This window comes from Athene cunicularia (assembly GCF_003259725.1).
Source record: "Athene cunicularia isolate RWA chromosome 5 unlocalized genomic scaffold, athCun1 chr5_part3, whole genome shotgun sequence".
NCBI classification, from domain to species: domain Eukaryota; kingdom Metazoa; phylum Chordata; class Aves; order Strigiformes; family Strigidae; genus Athene; species Athene cunicularia.
The window spans coordinates 7046582-7069889 of NW_020799103.1; the positions used below are offsets into that span (position 1 = coordinate 7046582).

Here is a 23308-nt window from a genome sequence, read left to right on the forward strand (position 1 = left end):
TTTTACATCTACCGTTTCAACACATTGTCAAAATGGACCGCTGAGCGCTCTGTATCTTTTATGTTGCTACTGCTGTAAGAGAGAAACAATTTCCTCTTACCTGTGCTCTAACTCTCGGATGGACAGTATAACTCCCGAAGTCGATGCCTTCTGTTGCAGGGTGGCCAGAAATGTGAATTCGCTTTTATTCCGGAAGAGCTGAATTAACTTCTCACTCACATGGGGCGCTGCATGGATTTCTCTTTCTATATCTAAGAATTTTATTTGAAAAAGAAGAAAAAGAGGGAAACGACAGTCCAGTAAAAATGTTAAGTCAGAAAGATTCAAATTACATTTTTCAATTTCCCATCAATATTTTCCATTTTTGAGACTCATCTACCATGCTCCACCACTGCATTTGTTCAGTGAAAAAAACCAAATGCCATCTCTGTCAGCATGCCCACTTGTCACTTTGACAAGTTCACAACTGGTCAGCTACTGATTTTCTGACAGAATTTTTAACAGGATGCTGAGCCATTTGTGTCTGCTGTGAGCAGATTAAGTTGCTGTAAATAAGGTGTGCTGCAGTCAGATAAATAGGCTCCTAAATTCTGAGAAATTTCAAGCACTGCCTCTCCCAACACAATTCACCAAGCTCCAATTTCAGTTTTTACCACTGACTCTGCTACCACCTCTCCATCGTACATCAGAGGAAACCTGTCCTTGCACTGTGTAAGGCAGAGATGTATTATTGCTAATAATGCTATATGGCTATGCTTCTGCCCGAGAAATAAATACAAGACACGCTTGCAATCCACTATCGTTTCAGGGATTTCTCAGTTTAAACAAGCAAAGCATGACAGCTCATACAATATTTATTAAACTACAATCTGACCAGAAATATTTCAGTCTCGCTAATCCTGCTGATGTCCAAACAGCAGCATGCCTTCTCATTTCTGATCTTCTAAGATTCAAATGAGCCATCTCCCACCACATTCAATTTTATCTCATCCTTTTATTCACAATATATCGTCACTACGAAAGACGATTAACAACAAAAGGGAGAAATCATGGCATTTCACCTTCCCGCCCCTTGCCATGTCTCTCATGCTGGGCCTTTGTCACACGTTTTGCAAGACCTGTGTCACTTCCAGCTCCTGGATGTCACAACCAATTAGAAGCCTGGTGCACTTCCTTTCAAAAGGTGTACTTTGAAGCCAAAAATGCCAGCACATATTCTCAGCTGGTAGAAAACCATATTAACTCTGCTGAATCCTGAGAATCTGGCCCAGCATGAATGCTGTAACACACAAAGGAGTGATGAGATTTACAATTCAGAATTTCACTGCAGGGAAAAAAAAAAACACCCAACCAAAACGTTGTGTCATTAAATGAGGCTTTGCAGACAGAAAGAGGAAGAGACTGGCTTGAAAAACAACCTGAGACTCAAAAACACAAGGGAATACCATGGAGTGAAACCAAACTCCAAGGAAAAAGTATTCAAGCATGTTTTGTAATTGGGTGTCTCAATTTTTCCTGTGCAGCTTAAAGCCCTCCAAATAAGCCTACACAGTCAGAATCCATAACACATTTGCACTCTGAAAAGCTCACCTCTGGAAGTTCTGCAAATGAGACATCAAAAATGACTAGTCATCATTTAAGAATCTTTGCCAGAGACTCAAATTCACCTGATAAATAAATATAATGCCCACTATGCAGCATCAAACTATTTGTCTGTCCAATCCTACTTTTATCATAGCAGAGGATAAAGCTTCAAAGAACAGAACTTGTTTCCAGTGCCTTCAGAAAGGGGAATGGAGGAATAAACAATCCAGCACAGAAGACAAGATCTTGTCTTTATCTATAAGATTTCATTATCTGTACTGTTATCTTCACCTAGCAGGTGTTATTACTGGTCATAAAAACTATCTAGTTTCTTTAAAAAAAGCTGATGCGGGAGACACAAAACTGTGTCCCATACGTAAATTCTCCGATATCCAGTTTGCTATCTACACAGACAGACAATCCACTGGCACTAAGTTCCAAGGCACAAGTAAGACTTAGAGATAAAATGTCCAAGAGCTGACAGTTGAAGATAATTATCCTTGTTTTGAAGGTTAAGAACCTTAGTATCTTACAAAATTTTTTTTAAAGGTGTCACAAATGCCAAAATTAAAATATGACTTATCAAAGCTTTCACATGAAAGCATAGGCGGTGCTGTCAGTGGAACATGTATGTTAAAATTTCAGTCAAGCCTTGCAAAGTCCAAAATTTTCTCATTATAGGGGGGACCCAGATATAAAGACACATCCCACCATCTACTCACCAAATTTTATACAAAAATATAGGACTTCTTAGCCAGAATCATGAATGGGTAATCAATGCACTGAGTATCTCAGTTAGAAATATATTTTGAAATATTGTGCTGTACTCTACCACCTCTTCCTAGTCATGAAAACACCAAAGCCACATGCAACACCTTATATTCATTCTCTGTGGATTAACATCAATGAGATCCAAAGTTCTACAATTTCAGAATCTTGGATTCAAACTACTAACTAGATAGCACACGGTATTTACATACTGCTTTGTAACACTATTCTAGTTTAATTCCTACAAAGAAAGTTATATAAGTAGGCTTTTAAAAATTAACCCACCTCTAAGTATTTATCTGGAGTTGATCTACTCATGACCAGTGCCTAATAACACCTCCTACCGCCAAACAACTGAAAAACGTACTTGCAGATGCAGAAATGTCTACAGAAATGCTGTTCTTCATAACTCAACCTCAGTAGCTCCAACAAGGGGACCTCTCCACCAATTCTGTGGAGAGATGGTAAATGCGACACGATAGCCTGCAACTGGACTCGTAAGCTGAGGAGCCCACCAAGGCCTGTGAGGATCCAGAGGGCACACAACCCAGCATTTTTGCAATGATAAGCCTGTCGGGGTGCTGAGCACAGCTCTGGGTTGGCAACCTGGGGCCCAACGATGGGAAGGAGCCGCATGATGCCTCGTTGAGGGCACGGCCCAGCCGGCACTGCATCACGCCAGCTCCTGTGCCCCACAGGAGAGCCCCCCTGCACCTCCCTGGCACTGCCCCTCCACATACCATGCGGTCACTGGGCATGTCGTCTATTTGTGTTCTTCCTGATTTCTGCAGAAAGTACCATACAAATGACCAGGGAGTACGATCCATTTAGAATAAGAGCTTTCTATTTTCAGGTTGATTTTCACACTTCAAAAAAAAAGAAAAATTGAGAATACATACACCCCCTCACCGCAGGTGCCTGAAAGGGAAAATACTTTTTATGTTCTCTATAAAAATAACTGTCTGCTTGTAATGAAATGTCGTATTTCCTACATAATATAGAACAATATAGGTTTATACAGTAATCTTCAGTGAAACATCGCTTCACGCTTGAATGATAATGCAATCTCAGCAAAATAAATAAATAAACAAACACAGATACGACTTTCATATGCCCTTCTATGTGATTATATTTTCTTAATTTGAAATACTGACTGTCTGGAGGGGTTTTTTTAAACATACCAGAGTGTTTCTAAAAGTAAACAAGCAAAAACAGCAAACACACACATTTATCTGAAAGCACAACAGATACAAATCATCTCTGAGCATCAAGTAAAAGCAACTTTCTACCTTCAGAAGACACACCTATGCCAGAGAGAGAGCATATTTGTTGCTTGATTTTCATTCCTTTTTAAGCTGCAGGTCCAAGGAAGAAATGCCAAACACAAAGCAGTGGTGTAAGTCTGCCAGAACAGCCAAACCCATTTAGCTGCTGCCATCCCGCATCTCCCCACCTGGTACCATCATCCCCACTCCCAGGGATGCCACCTTGCCTTCTCCTGGTCACCTTGTCCCGCATGAGCCCGTTCAGCCCCTCACGAGCACAGCCCCACCAAGCTGAAAAGAACTACAAGAGGAACCAGCACCCAGGACTACCCTCATGCAGGGGCTCAGCAGCCATGGCACGACTGGCCAGTATCTGCAGAGGAAGGCCACAGCACCCTTACACACTCAGCCACCTTGATAAATTTTACCCACAAGTGTGATTACTCACAATATGCACTTTTAGCACCTTCAATATAAGTCTCAAATTTTTATTTTAGCATGGCTTTGGTTTCACTTCATCATAAGACCAGTCCAGAAGAATGGTAACACCGCTCTGGGACCAAAAAATCAGGGCAAGCTTTACTTTGTACTTATGTAATGTGTAAGTATTTGGTACATACTAACCCTACATGACAAATGGAATTAAGGTGGTACAATGACTCGGGGTTAGTATCAGTCCTTACAAACCTGATTAAGGGCCTCAAGTCATGTCTTCCTGTGTGGATCCACTACTCTATGCATCATCTGCTCTGACAACTAAACATTAAAACCTCAGGCTTTCGCCACTTGTGGCCCAGAACATATTCAAGGCCACAATTAAGAGGAAGGGAGAAGTTGGCTTCAGCTCTATTACAAACAGTGTAAGAAAATTATCACATCACCACACAGAAGCAGACAAAATTAGTTAGAGGAAAAGGATAACGCTAGAAAAGCAGGCAAAGTTCTTTCCAAACATACTTTGATGACAGTGTCAACAATCCATGGTACAAAGGAAAGTACATGACCATTTGGACTGCAATTTTAAGCAATAAATATGTGCACCAGTTCTTACAAGCCATCCCAAATCCACCTCGGAAATAATTTCTCTTTAATAGATACTTCCATTAGAGGAAAAATATTAAAATTCAATTCCGAATCATCTCGTTTTTTCTAAAGTAACAGATATGTTTCATCATTCACTAGCCTGCCTGAATACCTTTTCTTTCCACTTCCTTACTTTGGTAGAGTACACACTACAGAACACATTGCTTTATTGGTACCTTCAATCATTTTAAAGCCATTTGTTTCAACATTCTTTCAGGAGAACCTTTGCACAGTCACTCTGGACAAGCAAGTAGAAATTAACCCTGCAACAACAGAGACTCTGGATTTCAAATACAGCAATTAAATAATCGAATATTGCAGCATATTGTCTTTTACCTTGCTATGGGCAAAATCCAATAAAACTGAAATCTCTATTAAAAAACAAAACAAAACACAGTACTGATTTTTTTAAGTCATCAGCTTTCCAAAAATGGAACCAAAAGTAGAAGGAGGACCAAAACTAGCAACTCTCAGTGTAGACAGTCCCTAAAACATGCTCAGGACTAAAATACACAACAGCATCACAAACCCCTTCTTGCTAACTGAAGGCAGGTGCTTCATGAAAGCCTCTGAATTCAGGTGGGATCCAGTGCACAGACTTCTTTCTGCACACTGATCCCACAAGTTATCTTCCAAAGAAGTGGTTAAAAAAACAAAACAAACACACAACCCAAAATACTACTGGCAATAGATGCCCACTCCTTCCTGCTCCTCTAAAACCATTCCTGAGTCCATACAAGTCACAAACAGATACAAAAGTTGACGGAAGGATGCTAACACCAGCCATGATGATCTTTTCCAAGAAGAAGTTATTTCACTGCCAAGCAGGGAAACAACACCTGATGTAGTTGTCCCTCCCCACCTAACAAGGGCAAAATGTGGTTATCTGTAGATAGCACCAATTTTTTATTTTAAGCTGTAGGGAGAAAATTCACATGGATTTCTCCTTATATGCAAATGAAATAAGACTTTACAACATGCTTCTGTCACAGGAATAGGCACAGAGCCATGTATATCCCTCAGAGCACTTTGGGTGCTCAATTCGGCTGCCAGTACTAAGGCTTAAGACAGCCCCCACCACTCTGCAGAGCGCCACCAGCCAAGGAACAGCACACCAGCACAGACCCAGATTCACCCACCATGCCTGCCACTCACCTACGCTGCCTCCAAGCCAGGCTAAAGCACGAGTCTGAGCAAGCTGTGGGGTACTACCAAGGGAAAACAAACACAAGCTTACATTAAGGTGCTGAGCAGGCACCGCGCTGCTCCAGGCACCCTGCACTGGCACAGACGGGACCAGCACCTCCTGTCTGACCTGCCAGCAACCCAGAGAGAGGCCTGAAAACCCTTCGCCCTTCTCTTTAAAACCATGCTACCAGGGAGGACTAAAGGCAGCACAACGTTTTCTCATAAGCACATATCTGCTCCTAGGTATTTTCACCAATACAAAAAGACACTGTAAATGCTTTTGCCTTCCTAGCTCCACTCGGCACCAGTAATAAACAGTAGGAAATCATGTTCAACAGCACAGCTTTCTAAATTACGATTATTCATTATAAATCACTCTTTACATGTTGCTTCAGACACTGTTTCTCAAGAATAAGATCCGTTTGCAGTGAAATGCTTGGTGATTTTAATATGCAAACCTCCTACAGAGATGATGTCTCATTTTAATTATTGTTTCGGTTTAATGGGTTTTCATTAAATTAGAGGATGGAGCAATTACCAGGGTGAATAGCTAATGTTACAAAGGTAAGTTCCCATGACTATACAGCAAAAGCAGTTCTGCTAGAGAAGGTGGAAAAATAGTATAATTCAATGTAAACTCTCCTTTTGCATGATGCAAAACTACCATGGCAATAAGTGTTCGTATATTGCTGGCATTTTGATATACATGCTGGTAAACTAGTTTACAACTAGGTCTCTCCCAACAAAATTAATCTAGCATTTAAAATTACATATAAATTTCATTCCTTTCAGGAAGCTACTGCAAACCCAATCCTAAAACTCCAGATGCCAGGGACAGCAGAATTTTGAGTCGCTAAAGGAATCAAAGAGAGACTATTTATCAAATGACAGTTTCTCCCCAACCAATAATTTAGTTGATTTAGTGGCTTAATGTCAGACTCTTCACTTCTTGAAAATTGGCCTGACTTGAGCACTAGCTAGAATGACCACACTCATGTTAATTAAGTAGTTGTCAGAGAGTCTAAGTCCTTTGTTTATCAGCGGTTCAAACTGAACCACAGAAATTGAGTAGTCTGGAACAAACAGAGCAGCAGATATCGCATAAGACTTGGAAGTGAACATGGGCCAAAAGAGAAGGTGACCACCTATATTCCTCAAGCCCCAGCCAGCAAAGGTCCCCTGAATGACAGAGAAAGCACGGTGGCAGAAAGCTGTAGCAAAGCCTACGCTGAGAAACTGCCCCTCTTCCACTGCATACGGGTTTTGTATCTCCAGGGCCCTGCCTTGTCCTTTCCACCCAAACGGACAGAACAACCAAGGAAAGCACTGGAGTCATCTCTCCGGCAGCAGAAGGATGAGTGGCAGGCCTGGGCACACGCGTAGTGCCACGGCTGACGCCGTCTTCAAACCATCTGCCATTACGGAGCAAACTCAGAAAACTGGAGTAAGCCAAATGGCTTTGCAACAAGCTTCCTGCTGAGAACAACGGTGACCGCCTTGCTGAGGCTACGGATCACCTGTTACTCAAGGCAGCCACTTTAACTTGTTTCAAATATTTTAAGTGGCTGCCAAGCTCAGGCTTGCCTTCTCAAGTAGGTTCTGTTGTTTCCTCAAGGCTGGAAATCAAGACTATTTACAAACAGTTGATCCCTTCAATTAAATGCTTGGTAGAAATGCTCCAGAAGTTACACTACCACTAAAAGCACATAATCTGTTCTTAAATCATGCGAGTTAATCAAATTACATGTGTTGTTAGTTAATTAGCTCAGGAGTCACTGATTATAACATCTTTTCCACTGTGTCTCTATACTAGATAAGTTAGCGCATCATTGTGACTATAAAGATTGCTATTTGCAAATTTGGGAAATAGTAACAATGTTTTGACAGAATGAGCATGGGCTACAACAGCAACAGCATCATGTTTGAACAGGGCCAGCGGCAATGTACGCAACACTGGGAAACAGCAGTAATTGCTAAGAATCATTACCGATATGCTGTCCATTTTGCAGGAGTAACGTCCACTTCAGAGATCTATTTTAAGAGTATATTAAATGCTAATGTCACACAAAATAATGAGCCACCCAAAAATACTGTTTCTGTTCGGGCTTCATGCAAAAGCAAGCTAAGCAATCTTTTCCTCCCCTTCTACAAAATATTTTCAGGTATGCTCAAAGTCACAGACCCAAAAGATTAGAAATTACTTTTTTTTAAATGATAACATATACTGAACCTGACAAACACATTCTTCAGACACGCTTGTTTAAAAGAAACTTAAGATGGTACCAGAAGGTGAGGAACATCCAAAACCAAAAATCAGATCTAGAAGCCAAGTTTTTCAAATAACTACTAACTGTAGTTTAGACTTTCTCCCACAATAACCCTTCGTATGTTTGTAATCTAGAAACCAAATTTAAACTTTCTCAACAGAGCATGCAGAGACACTGATCCATTTGTATTTTTAAGCAGTGCGTAGTAATTCTGATTTCTCATTTAGCACTCCTCCTTCTTACAGGTGGCAATAAATGCTGCTCATACTTTATGGCAACAGTATTAAAAATGAACATCAAGTAGTTCTGAAGTGCTTTAGGATTCCTAAGTTTAACACAAATGTGACAGATATAGTCAACAAGTAACCCATAACCTGGATTTTCAATGAAATTTCAAGTACCAGATCCCACAGAAGCACGACAGAAGCGGAACGCCCAAATTATTTTGGCTGTGTTGAAAATCCAAGTCTAACTTCAGTAAGACCACACAGAAATCAGGATTTGCCTTCCCTGTGAAAATCTGCATTCTTAAATGTGTAAATCAAGATGCTAGTTTTAAATAGTCCATTAACAGGGAAGTTTCAGCAAAAGAGAAACCTCTGACTCAGCTGCTTCACTTGCAGACAGAGGCTATAATGCCTAATGCTACTTATGGCAGCAAATAGACCTAGCTACACCTACACAAAGGTTGTAATTTCCAGTTCAGTAAAGCCTTTTATCACATGAATAATCCAACTAAAGACAATTAAATTATCCGTAAAGTTCAAAGTTAGCATATGCTGAAGTGCTCTCTTGGTTCAAAAACTCCCAATGACTTGACACTCTAAATAGTTTTTAATTACTTTTAAAGCATTTAGCTCATTTATTACTAAAATCTCTTCTTTTTTTTCTTTATTCTCTATGTATGATTTGTACAAGCATTAAACAAATGTGTTTCACGAGCTAATTTTCCCTTCTGTTTTCCTTCCCTCAGAAAAATCACTTCCATGTTATTGCTAAAGCAAATTAAATCCTGGGTGTCTGTTTTATTTATTAACTGCATGATAATAGCATGAGGCATAATACATTTGTCAAAGCCCTTCTCTACTGAAGTAGAATTTCTGCTGTCAGCCTCTTTATGTTTATATTCACCATCCTAGTTGTCTTTGTTTCTTGGAACACACATAAGCACACACTTATATATTCTCCCAAAATACGTATAAATTCTATTCGTGAAGTGTTCCACACACCCCCAACAACGAAACATAAATACAACTAACATAATTAGTCATTCTCCCCAAGTTTTATATGAATTATTTGAGAGATTTAAGAATTTTCCAAAAAAAATGTCACAATAATAACTGCTTTATCTTTTTACACCATAATTATGATTTGGAGCATTGCTTTTCTTATTTCACCCAAGCATACCACAACTCATGAATAAAATATGACAACTTTGATAGCATCCATTGCTGTGGGTTCATCCGTAACAGCAAACGTGCTTGGGGTACTAAGAGCTCCCTTTTGCTCCATCAGTCTTTGTTTCTGAAAATAAGCTTTTATTTAAATAGAACTGCCACATGTGTCCCCCTTTTTTCCATTTCTTGCCATTAGCAATAACACCAGCAATAATGTTTACTTTTTTTTTTTTTTAATGACTACATTTTGAAACAATTAGGATGGCATAAAGCTAGAAAGGCTGAATATCCCATCTGAAGGCTGGTACTCGCAAGACATCAAAAAACATTAAAAGCACTGCCAGCATCAGAGAACAAAAGGCTAACACAGAGGACCATGACTTTTAAATGTGTGGGCAATACTACTATAAAAAAAAACACCCTTGATTTTGTTCTGGCTTCATAATTAATTATGATGAAGTAAACCTAAACAACTTCCACTATTTCCCTAACAACAATACTGCACAGAGTCCTCCTACCACAACTTGTCAGTAGATTCCCTTAAAAGGAAGACTTCAGATAAAAGTGTAGTACATGAGGTCTCCAAATTGTTGGCATTTACCAAATTATTCTACAAACATCATGTTCTAAAGCTGTGCTGCTTCGTTTTCCAAACAGCATGATGAAATATCCATAGAGAGATCCACAAACCAAGAAAAATCACGACACACACGCAAACCCCACTCTCCTCCCACACATCTTGGCTTTGTTATTTTCCCCAGTCCCCAAGAATAGGCTTTAAAATTTCAAGACTGTTATGCACAATGAGCCAAAGTGGAGAGACAGAAGCAGAGGCAGGTCTGAATGCCATATGTAGACAGTCCTTCATCATAGAAGCAGAGAGCATTCAACCTCCAAAGATCCAGTTTTACCCATGTTGCACTCTCAGAGCATCTTTGCTTCCTTCCAGTTTACAAAAGATTTTAAAAATGAAAAATTTAAAGAAAAAGATAAAAGAAAATAAGGGGGGACACAACACAGAACTGAGCTTTACGACACAAACTTGTCTGCTGTAGGTGTCTGTTCCCACTGATGCCAAATGGAGAACTCACAGCTTGAGGGAGGAGCCACCACGCGTGCAAGGGGAAGACAGACTCAGTAAAATAATCCGTGCAGCTGCAGTGATCTTATACTTTTGTGGTTTGGTTTTTTTTTTTCCTTATGGCACAAAGAACCAATGGGAAACTCAGCAGTAACTGTGTAAGAAACATTATCACAGAATGATGGAGGATGGGGGACAAAGACTGTAATGAGAGATTTTTAGGAAACCAAAACATCAGTGCTCAGCTACAGTGTTTATTGCTTCGAAACGGTGATTCACAGATCCCTGTTGTCAGAATTACAGAACCAACTCTGCTCTTTTATCAGGTATGCAGCCCACATAACTAAGGATTTAGCTTAATGTTTTAGTGGACATCAGGTGCCAAAAACAATTTCTTTGCCCTTTCTATTAAAAAAAGAAAATCTAATGTTCTGCATTTTGTATCACTGAATAGGCCACAAAAGGCAAGGCAATCACATGACATAATGCCATAAACCAGCACAGTATGACATGATTACTTCACACCATTTATGTGGCAAAAATGAAAAATAAGAGAAAAAATGTCCCCCTCGTGTCATTTATACACCCACACTGCAGGTGGCAAGATTAATCTAGAATTTGGCATAGAAGAAGTAGGTTGAGGCCTCAAGTAGCGTCTAATTTTTATTCTTGATAGGTAGTTCAAGACAGCAGGGTTTTTCACCACAGGAAATGGTCCATGCCTGGCTCTTGCATTAGGTCTGATTATATCTGCCTTTGTGCACTTTTTTAAAGGTACAAAATCTTTAAAGAAAAAAAAAAACAAAACAAAAAAACATTGTATGTGTTTAAATTCATGTGATAATAATTGCAAATAACACCACTTTCTTTTAGGCAAAAGATGTAGCTCTGCTAGAAAAAATTTAATCAAGTAGGACGTGTGTAAATATTCTTATCAAATGGATATTAACACATTTCTACTAAAATTGATTTAAAGATTAAGGGATCCCTCTTGGGGTCAAAATCAACCATAATGGGCTACTTTGTTTCATTGCCTGCAGTGAGAACCCAATTCTTCAGTATTGGTTTTCCCTCCCTCTGCATTTCAAGCAGTTTTAACTCAGCAGTGCCAGGTAATGCTCCGATTCTGCTCTCCTTTACCCCAGCATCTGCCCAGCAACCCAGACCTGCAGGATCAGGTGCAGGGACCTGCTCCGAGCTGGGAGAGGATTCTCCACCCAGGGATAGTCGGCGCTGGGTGGGGATCGCCTCAGGGCAGCACAACTCGGGTACCAACTCCCCTTCACCTCAGCTTCCCAGGGCTCTAGCACATGGGCCTGTTTGGCAAGATGTTAGAGAATAACGTTCTTATTCCAGTTTAATACTCATTTACTAAACAAGTAGTTAATAAAACCTGATTATGTGCACTATGATATGACTTAAGAGTATCAGTTCACCAAAATCCATTGCAGGAAAAAGACAATTTTTGCTGTATTTCTGCTCTGATGAAGAGACAAGAAAACCAAACTGTTATTCTTACTTTCATCTCTAAATTGACTTACTTCCACTGTAAGGACTTAAATGCTCACTCAGTGTGGAAGGATGCAACACTAGCAGTATCAGAAACTAATTTCTGCATCCCTCTCTCTGCCCACTAAAGATCAGAGACCTTTTGTTTCCTTTCTGCTTATCTTCATTACAAGACCTTGTCAACAGGTTGCCAGAAGCATTGAGGTTTCTAGCATACTACAGAAATACTGAAGTGTTTATCCCACTTCCCCTCTGTCCTTACCACCATGGCAATGAAGACAGACAAGTAGCACAATTATTGTCTCCCAGAAAAGCAAAAATAACTGCCAAGGACAGAGGCAATGTGTGCTCAGAATTCTTTCCTAATCATTACAGACATGATGGGAAACCCAAAAAATGTCAAGTAACAGAAGGCAGCATAACAACATTCAGGATGGGGAAAAAAAAAAAAAAAGGAAAAGTAGAAATTGGTCACTGTCGTATAATGTGACTAGGTTTCTATTTTCGTCTACACTTACTTGGAGCAGATAAGGATGTTTGAAACAAGAGGATATACAACAAGAAACTCTGTGAGAATTTACAAGTTATACCTTCATATCAATACGCTGGATAAATTTTATTCCTAGACAGGGTTCTAACATAATTCAAACATCAAAAGACTGGAAACAGCCAGCACTGATAGGTATATACAAGTATTTTAAAAACTACTGCGGGGAACTGACAAAGTTAACAATAGTTTATCTATCCTCAAAGCACTGTTCAATAATTATGTTCCAAGTCATCTTTAATTTCCTCCATTGAAGATGATTCATCTCACTCATCCCCTTCTAGGTCATTGTATTCCAACTCCAGATCATTCCTCTGTTCTGAAAATGGTCAGTTTTACAAAGGAAAAAAACACTTAGACTAATTATTCCATTGGAAAAAAAAAAAGACATTGTGTATACAAAACACATTAAAACATCAGCTATAGTAAAAAAACAAATATAAATGAGAACTTAAACAGATGTTAGGGTTGAAGTCTCACAGGCAAACCCTGCTCAACCCTCCAGGGATGTACACTTCAACACGATTCCTAATTACAGGATCACACACCAGCTTTCCAGAGGGCCCCTGCCTCAGTCAGTGCACAAAGTAAGGAACAAAGAGCAAAAATATTTAACTAACAAGAATCTGAAGTTTTGCTCTTTTTTTTCTTGTTGTTCAAGGACCACCTTCAACAGCAAATCTACCGTATTCAAATCCTTCTCTGAAGACAGAACAGACCATGACCAAGTTAATTATTCCAGCACAGTATCTGAGACCTCTACAAATATTAATGAATTCTTTTCACACCACTGTTATTACAGGAAAGGGCATCACTACCTCAACTTTACAGGTGAACAACCAAAGCACAGCAAAATTAAGGTTCTAAATCACTAATAAAAAAAATACCACACATTAACCAAGTTGTATACTCCAAAAACATCTGTTAAAAATTAGTGTTAAAAATTAGCACACATCACAGATACTTTACAGCGCTACCTAATCTGAACTCTCAGTGCTTTTCCCTATTACATTGCCTCTACCATATGCAAACCTTCACCCAGTCCTACCCACCCAGTCCGAGACTGGCGTCCTCCGGTGTCCCATCCCGGCCCCAGCCCCTTGCCTCTCTCTCCAGGCTGCCTCTCCCGGCCGCCATCCACGGCTCCCCTTACCGTGCTCTTCATCCCTACACCTCACTGCCTCCCCTTCCAGCCAGAGCCCTTGTACTGTCCTCGCCACAGCAGCTCTGCCAGCCATCACCCGCTCCCTTCCCGCCCTCCAGCCCCTCACAGCCGCCATTTCCCTTCTCTCCCCTCCACCTCCCCGTCGGAGGCCGAGTTTCACTGCCCTGTCCATCACAGTTCAACTCACCTGACTGCTGCTCCCAGGGGAGCATGTTCATCCCAACTCTAACACTGTCACTTCACATTCTCAGTCCTTGCCCCTAAATTTCCAGCTTTATTTCCCTCTCCTTTCCAGCTTCCACAGAGGTCTGGGAAGGAAAAGGGGAAAGCAGGAGAAGCACCCAAAATCCCAAAAAGAGATCAAGACCTCGCTCTCCATCCTGCTGATGGACACAAGCACAGAAACCATCCCCACCAGAGAAGTCACACTTTCCACCATCCTCTTGGGGGCAGCCAGCCCAGCTGTTAGTATCTTATTTAAATTCTTATTTTAGCAGTGCTTTAAAAAGCAGCTTTGGCAAAGGGCTTAAAGCGCTGAGGGAACTCTGACAACTCTCCAGGAAGGCAGGCAGCTCCCAGAGCTCCTAAGGGCCAGGCTGGAGCTCCTAAAAGCGGGTGGACATCCCAAGGGACGAGTGCGGAGGGTGGGTGAGGATCCCACTCCCCTGAGGGATGGGCCGGGGCCTATTTCTCACCACCCCACAAATGGCCGTCACGGGGGAAAGACACACGCGGCCTGGTCCCCACCATCTCCACACAGCCCCAGGTCACGAGCCGCTGCCACGGGCAAGCAGAGGTGCCTGTTGCTGCCTTCAGAGCCCGCAAAACCATGAAAGCCATCAGCTTCAAGTAAACCGCCATTTCTGCTGCCCCCCCCCGTCAGAGGCAGATCTCAGTGGAAGGAGGACAACGGTCAAACTTTAGCACCAAGGAAACAACAACACCTCAAATGTTACCACATGATCGGGGCAAGAGGCTGACCCACACCTCAGGTGTAGGTGCTATTTGTGCTTACCTATACAAAGGGTTTTTTATCTGACGACAGCTGCCCTTCCCTCCTGAGGTCCCAGTAACGCGGGAGAGGTGCCCCACAGGCAACACAGGGTACAACCCCCAGTTCACCCAACCCCTGTGGAAACCAACGCAAACCTGCATGACAGGGCATGGAGCAGGGAAAAAAACCCTCACTCTTCCCTTTTAGGAAAAAAAAAAAAAAAAGTTCACAAGTTGAAGGAGCTTGCAGTTTCCACAAAGATATACCCATACGGTGTGGCAAGATGCAGGGCACCTCTGTGCGGTGAGGTGGGGGCTGCCCTGTGCCAGACACTGCAGTTCCACCCCCCCTCAGGGCACAGCCCCATCCTGGCTGGGGGTGCCTCAGGGACAGAGTATTCTCAAATGGAAAAAAAAAAACCAAAAAACAACTCATCAGTCTGGAGGGAAGCAGCCAGTGCTACACAGGCACCTGGCTGCGAGCCCATGCAGAGAGTGGGAAATACCTGGGAAAAAAAAAAAAAGTTCCTTTCCTCTCCAACAGGGCAAGGGTCATCACCTGCTCTGCTGAACGTGCCTAAGCATGTGGAGGAGCAGGACAACAGCAGCTCAGGGAGGTGAGCCCAGCAGCTCTGCACCACTGCTGCCTCCAAACCAGCAAGACAGGATATTCAGATACCAGTGGGCATGGAAAATATACTAGAGCTACTCTCTTTTGACAGCTGAAGGCAACAAAGATTTCAACCCACCCGTGCTGTGCCTTCCTAATTTTTCTGCTACCGTAAGATTCCTGCTTTGTAAAAATGATACTGCTTACAGTTAGTATTTGCTATAACCATACCAGGAGAGATCACACAGAAAGCAATGACTCTCACTGCATTATCTCTTGTAAAGAGGGACCGACACCCTGAACTCCAAAATTAAAGTTTATCTCTGCTACTCACTGCAGACCTCCCTGACGTCCACCCAGGAAGAGTAATTGCAAGTCTCCTCCTCGAGCTGTTATCTGCTTCCTCTCATTCAGTTCCTGACTCTTTTCTGAGCTCTGCAGCTTGCACACCTTGCACATTATGCTGGCATAACCGAGCTTTAACACTTGAAGTGGATTAAAACCTTAGCCACAGCACACAGGTCACAGACTCAGGTGAGAAGACGTTCAAACACGGATGAATGAAGGCAGCAGCCTACTCACCTAGCATTTGAATTTACTGAGAGTGCCTCAGTACTGACCCGCAGCCCCACACACAGAGGCAAGCGTAACAAGTGTATCCTGAAGACTGTCCTAGCAGAAGCAGAGCTAACGTTCCTGATAGAAAGCCTACGTGTCCACTCCAGACAATCAGATCAACTTACGCATTTTTCCTTATCCACAATCTCAAAGCACAGCAAAGCTGGACAGCAACGAAACCCCTTCAACTTCAGCACCACAAAAGCTGACTTTTAGGACTGGGACTCCTAGAGCAGGATCTGGAAACACCTCTACTCTCTAAGCAAGGAATTAGCAGGTCAAGGAGGAAAGCGTCTAAAAAAAAAAAAAAATCAAAACGAAAAACCAAGGATCCATAACACACTGAGAGGAAACACCGACAGAGGATTGTGCTGCATTTGGAAGCTCAAGCCAGTCTGCCGGGAAGCACCTCAACCCACCTTGGGACTGCAGTTTTGCTCTCTCTTATGGCCTGAAGCAGGACATCCCTTTTGTTTCAACGAGATTCACTCTTTTCTCACAAAAACACTGCCTGTCTCTGTACTTTAAGATACTTGTTGTTCTTCCACCTTTCCTGTTGGATTGTACAGAAAATAACTCAGCAGCCACCAGTACAGACTGGGAAGAACAACTCTGCGCTCCAGGAGCTGTGGGCCAAGGGTTTCTCATATACATCCAGTGGTTGTTTAATACAATAAAGAAACAGTCAAGGAAGAAAGGACTACTTTTAACAGTACTTGGTGGTTTCTTAGTGCTAAACATAGTATACATAGTAAAAAGGCCATTCCTAATTTAAAGACTAAGTTGAAAAATACTCCCAGATTGCTAGGAAAGGCAACAGCAAAGCCTTAATAAACTTCTTGGGGGAACTGCTTTATAAGTAAAGGCTTTAAGCCTCTGTTAGCTCAGAAGAGATGTTGAGAGAAGAAGAATTAAAAACAAATGGGCATAGCTGACAGGTCGTAAAAGAAATAAAATTTTACTTGCCCAACGAGAACTGAGCACAGAACAGAAGTCAGACTGGTTAAGGTAATCACATAACGTAACAGCTAGGCTAAAAATTGGGCTCGGTCTACCTAGAAACAGGATGAGTTAAGCACCTCCTTTTGCCTTATTTATAAGAGCTTTTCTTTGCCACTGAACTGAAGATCCTGCTGAGGTTTCCACCTACAGGGTCAAAACAAGCCCTGCTTCCCTGTGATCTGAAACACAGAACAGGACTGAGCTCCACTAAGCGAGCTGTGACTCAGTGTTTCCTAATGTCCTAAAATTTATACTATAATCCTGTTCTAGAAATTTCATTTTGTCATGTTTGCAAGATACTATTAACAGTTGTCTTTCACTCAATGTTTTAAGATGTTATTGTAATGCATTAGGTGAATGATTAATATTTTCAATACATGTCTTTGAGGTAGACTTCCCACCCACCCCCAGGACTGTTTCCTTGAATACTTTGGACTCCTGGTTGGAAGCGAGGTCAGACACCAGGAACCTGGGTGCTCCATCACTCAAGAATCGACACTCACCCTCCTTTGTCCCTTCATGCTAGAACAACCCATCTGGACACAGAGACTTTTTCCACACGCTCTTGTTTGTATGAAGAAATAAAAGATAAATAATTAAGACACCATAACGTTAGGGATCTTAAGAGTCAGACTGTTTGCAGAATTGCAATTACAAGTGAGATATCTGTATTTCATCTAATTCACACTATCAGCATTTCTACTGCTTTTTGGATTCCTTCTTCCCCATTTCACAGAGAACAGAACTGAAACACACAAGTAATAGAACTGATCAATCAAAACTCCAGCTGAAATACTCTAATAATTGAAGTCCATACCCAATAGGACCACCAAGACCACTACACTTAATTACAGGTTCTATGCTTTTCTGAATTAGGAACAGGTTTGCTTGCCCAAAGGCAACCCACATCTATCAATTGCCACTTTGGTTCTACGCTGTCACACAATTTGCAATGGAGCTGAATTTGTTTCTTTGCCTGTAAAGCTACTTCACACAGAAATCTGAGTTTCAGCTGTTACTACCAATATTATAAAATCAGAATACTCCACTGGCTTAACTGAGGTTGTCTTGGACTGAAATCACCAGCTCTCCGGGGAAAAGAGTCTTTCTGCATCTTCTCCAGGACCATGACAACACTCCCCAGAAACTTTGTAACAAACAGTATGTCATTTATTCTAAGAGAGCTAACATCACTAATCAAAAATCTCATTAAAAATAATACTTTCTCCTTCTTTTGTGCACGTGTTCCCAACACCCTCCTTCTTCATTTCTTCTTCTTGCCTCTAAATGCAACTGAAATTTTGCTTAGGCGAACAATCCATATTTTCACTACAGCTATACACATAACTGTCTGGGTTGGGAAAAAATTACCGTTTCTCTACCTCAAAGATGTAGACTTCCAGGGACACACAAAAGAACACTCTCAGTTTGAACAGCTCTAGTAAAGCCATTTTAGGAAATATATCTTACAAGACAGAAAATGATCCACGGGGAACCTTTGTGTAAGCTCAGAGCCGTGTTACACTGCTATAAGGACACTGCCAAAGGCGGCAGGCAGAACTGTCCCTGTGAAAACCACACGCCAAAGAACACACTCACAAAGTCTCCTCATTTCCTAAACTAGGAAATTCTCAGTGGTGAAGAGGTCTTCTGAAGCGGGTCCTGCCTTGCCCAGAGCCCCAGAGGCAACGCGGGAGCAGCGTGGCGCAGCGAGGCACAGCACGCATTAACTGCTTACAGACACTAACAACTAAACAAAGCAAAGCTTTGCTGAAAGGGCCACATCTTGGAGACTGGAATAGCTGGCCCAAGAGGTTACAGTAATTTTGAAACTAAGCACCAACTTCCAGTCTTCTCTCTCCTCTGGGAGTGTCATGCTGGCTGGGGTTTTTTGTGAATCTCTGTGGAAAAACGTATTACTTCTAACTTAAACACAGCAGTTGCCTATACATCGCCCTGTATCAGGTTTACGGTATGGCAAGATAAAAATCAAAATTAAGTATTTCCTGGTTACAGCCAAGGACCTGGCACACAGCCAACCTGTAGTTGTAAAGCAAGTCACCTCTGTTAGTAAAAGGGAATTCATACAGCTGCTGACACACTGCTGACATTTAACAAATAACGAATACGAACAAGTAGGGAAGCAGCCAACGGGGCAGCCTCAGACTTCCACCCCAACTGACAGCAGCAGCAACAGATCTCTCTCCGAGTGGAGTAATAGACCAAAGGTCTTCAGTCTTCTTCTCCCAGCCCGAGGGCTGATGAGCTTAACTGAAGAGAATCATTTTCCTGAGCCATCTTCCAAGAAGTTTTATACTAGAGGCGATATCCAAGCACAGGGCTATTCCTGTGTGCATTAGCAAAAAGAATTTCTGTTGTGGAAATTAAAAAAGCTTTGTTTATCTAACTACAGAACTTTGAATTGTTTATTCACTTTGTACAGCAAACTTTTGTTCATTGCTTCCCATGAACCTCTGTCGTCCAATGTATTTGTTTATGTGAATTTTACAAGCTCTACATTTTTACACTAGTCTTCTCTAAGTTTGTAAAATACAGCTGGGGTCCTCCAAGGCAAAAGGAACCGAATATCCAAAACATCAGCATCATTAGTCATTCAAAGTTACTTTCACTATCAATGGTTTCAATCGGTGTCCTAAAAAACACATCTCAGTCTTGTTCCCTGCAGCTCTGACCACCAGTCTGTGACAACTCACCATGACAGTTCATCAGTGTGGTTGTGATTAGCTGCATGGAATAGCAATTGGAAACAGTAAAATATTTTAAGTCAGTTAAGCCACTGCAGCCCTTAGAGGAATGGCTGTACTTTAATAGTTTGTCCATAATACACAAACCTGGAATCAAGGTATCGGAAGAAAAACAACTGATATCTTTAAAGGAATAAATTAATGTTGTTGTTCTGGATATTATGCCGGAAATGAGTGAAAATTGTGTTACTCGTATCATAAACGACTAGAAATACAACTAAAATTCTGAGAAGGCTTCAAAAGTCCCTCTGCCCTGGCTCCTAAACTGGCCTTGGCCACATAAAGAATGAACTGAGATCACAGAGCCGCTTCTTTTATTACTTACAATAAAGTCAGTTAGCATTGCAGGTCCAGAACTAAAGCAAAATAAGAATCGTAATCGTTTGCCTCTAAAAAGCACTACAGAGGGCAGATATCAAGGAACGAGACACTAACATGCACACTTCAACACAGAGTAAAGCACAGTAAAGAAAAAAACAAACATAGGAGGTGTCCACAATAAAAATGTTTCCAACTGTGCTTTAAAGTTTGTTAATCTCAACAGATATAAACGCCTTTCTCACCTAATAAGCATATTGTAGCAACTCAGTGCTCCTATCCGATGGGATGCTGTCTCTCAACCTGGGCCTTACTTAGGTCCATGGTAAAACTTGTCAATTCTGAATCCAGAATTTCACTCAGTAAAACTATCCAAAAAACTCCAAACTTCACAAGTATTATCTTAGAATAGTGAATGAAAAAAAAAACACCACAATTCTAAGTGATTTATTCTGTACCTCATACTCAACTTAGACAGTTAGATGCAATACCGTTCAATTTTCTCACTTTAACAGTTTCCGCAAAGTTGATGAAAGACTTGCTACATGTCACTAATCAGTGTCAACACATTAAGTGCTTTCTCATAGTTACATGACTTCAGCTGTGTCTGTCTCTGCATACATACAGCCACAGAGAGAAAGTACACAAGACTACAAGCGAGTTCGTGCCTTGGAACCACTCTGACATATTTAGTTAGAAATAAACCCTGGGGCATGTTGAAAACCTACTCAAAAATACTTTCCCCTAAAGACTGCTAAAAAAAAAAAAAAAAAAAAAAAAAAAAAAAAAAAAGTCAAAATGTCATATGTATTTCAGGAAAGCAACAAGGACCGTTTCCAAAAAATAAAAATAAAGCGACAGTTAAGTAATATCACCATTACAGGGAATCAGTTAGGCATCAAAGCTCTTATAGGTCTAAGGAGCTCATGCAGGCAGAAGTGAGATAAGAGATTAAGAGAATTGAGGATCTTTGTCTCACCTTGGAATAAAAATGCTTTGCTGGCATTGTGTAGTCCTGACACTTGTGTTACCCCAAGGGTTGTATTCACAAGATCCAGTTCTGTGATGACATCAATTTGTAAGTCAGGATCCATTCCAAATCCTACAGCTGTTGGAGGCACAGAGAAAGAGAGAGAGATCAATTTTTATTTCAAATCAGGTAATGAAAAGAATGGAAAAGAATATGTAGTGCAGACATTTCTAGTACCTTCACACACACACACTGTACACAGTAATTACTTATAAGACAGTAAGTCTGCTGCAGGAAAGAGAAGATATTCTTTTCCAATTCTTTCAATTAAACTATATCCTTTCCACAGATTATACTACATGCAAGTTAAAACATTCTAAAATCGATACATTAATCCATATCTTCATAAGGCTAAAGAGTAATAAATAAATAAAAGCATATCCACCTATGCAAAAAGATGAAAGAGATTTGCAGTATTCATCTATTGGCCACAGGATTTCCAGGGAGACGCAAGGACTGAAAATTCCTCTCACATTTCATACCTAGATGCGACTAACAGATCAGGCCCCATCGTTCAGAGTCTAAACGTAGTCCATTTTCCTAAGTGGACAAAATGATGCTGGAGGAGATATGGTAGCAGGGCAAAGGACGCCATCCTGTACGGCAGGAGCCCTGGGTGACTCACCAAACCGTCTCATACTGCTCGGGAAGCACACCTCCGTATCCGAGCACAGCCGGTGCCTGCGAAGCGTGCCAAAGCCTACCTACAAAGAGCAGACATTCGTTCACCTAAACCAGCAGTAGCACCTTCTGGTCTGCAAGAGAATCTACTGGAGAAGCACAAATCTAAACCTAAAATTTAGAAATGGCTTTTGCCCAGGAAAAGACATGTGGTGCTCCTTGAACTAGTAGGGACCCGATGGGATTGACACACACTCAAGCCGTTTGAAGTTGCTATGTTCAAAAGTTCAGGGCAACCTGATGATTATAGCACACCAAGTTCATCAAACGTATCTCCTTTTCCCAGGGACAGGAAGAGGCCAGCCTGACCACGGTGTCTCTCTCAACACAACAGTAAGTGTGGCACAAGATCTCTGCCTGAGACACAGGTCAAATATCTCCTGTGGGATCCAAGCACTTTCCTAATGAAATTTTTCACTATCATCATTAGTAATGGGAACAGGCTCCGAGAATGAAATCCTGACACAGCTGAAGTCAATGGTAAAAATCCCACTGACTTCTGTGGAGCAAGGACATTACCTGTAAAGCACATGCAGATTGATTTCCACTGAGTGGGCTGCACGTTCAAGTCTAAATTGATTCATTTGTTATTCCAGGACTATGCTTCTGGATCAGTTAAGCAGCAAATATTCTAGTTTGATTCTTTGAAAGGCTCTAAGAAATTACTGAGGTGTACAGAACGAACAAGAAGTTACGTATTCTACTCATAAATCATCTGTACCACAGAGCTCTTTCTCCTTTCCTTTACTCAAGGATTATAACTTGTTGGAATAAAGTGTTGCACTCATGCAGAGGATTCTACCGCACAAGGGGCAGAGTAGTAAAAAATATTGAAAAGACAGCGTTAGGAGGTCTCTAGCAACCTTGCTGTACAAGGAAAATTAAGATGTAGAGGCATCTGGCAGAACTGAAGCTTCAGGAGCGCTGACATATCCAAGTGAGTACATACACAATGCTTTCGTAAGGATGTGGGGATAAGTACCTTTTTGCAGAAAATTAAAATTAGAGAATATGAAACCAGATAAAGTTAAAACTTCCCCAATAATCAGCAACATCATCAGGCTTTTAGCACTATCTTTGACTTCAGCCACCCTAGACGCTCAGTCGCTGACCGACCACAACTGACACTGTGCACGCTGACGGGCTGAGATCACCCTCCCCTTCTGAGAGAAACATCAGCATCAGAAACACAGCCTGCCACCTCTGCTGGTCCCAAACCACCTGCACAGAGTCAAAATGCTGCTGAAGAAACATACTCATCCTGCTATAGCCAACATTTGCCAGCAATTGCTTTCCTTTAATGTACTTGTCTGATTGACAAGAGAGAAGTTAGCAACTTTTTGATTCCCAGCCTACAGCAACTCCTCCAGTGCAAGGGCTGCAACCTACAAATTTCAGACACAAAGGCATATATAAATATAAGGAGCAGCCTTTGGG

General features: G+C 41.4%; 1 protein-coding gene across 3 annotated transcripts in view; it reads right to left on the minus strand.

Annotated features, from left to right (window-relative positions):
- The window catches only part of NELL1 (neural EGFL like 1), a 290337-nt gene extending 269050 nt beyond the window's left edge, over positions 1 to 21287 (minus strand). For all 3 annotated transcript variants that reach the window (XM_026850770.1, XM_026850769.1, XM_026850768.1), the window contains exons 1-2: positions 21140 to 21287; positions 101 to 251 (exon numbers count right to left, since the gene is read on the minus strand). In XM_026850770.1, coding sequence (XP_026706571.1) covers positions 101 to 251; positions 21140 to 21254 — 266 coding nt within the window. In that variant the 5' untranslated portion in view covers positions 21255 to 21287. The remainder of the gene's footprint in view (positions 1 to 100; positions 252 to 21139) is intronic.
- Positions 21288 to 23308: the final 2021 nt, after the last annotated feature.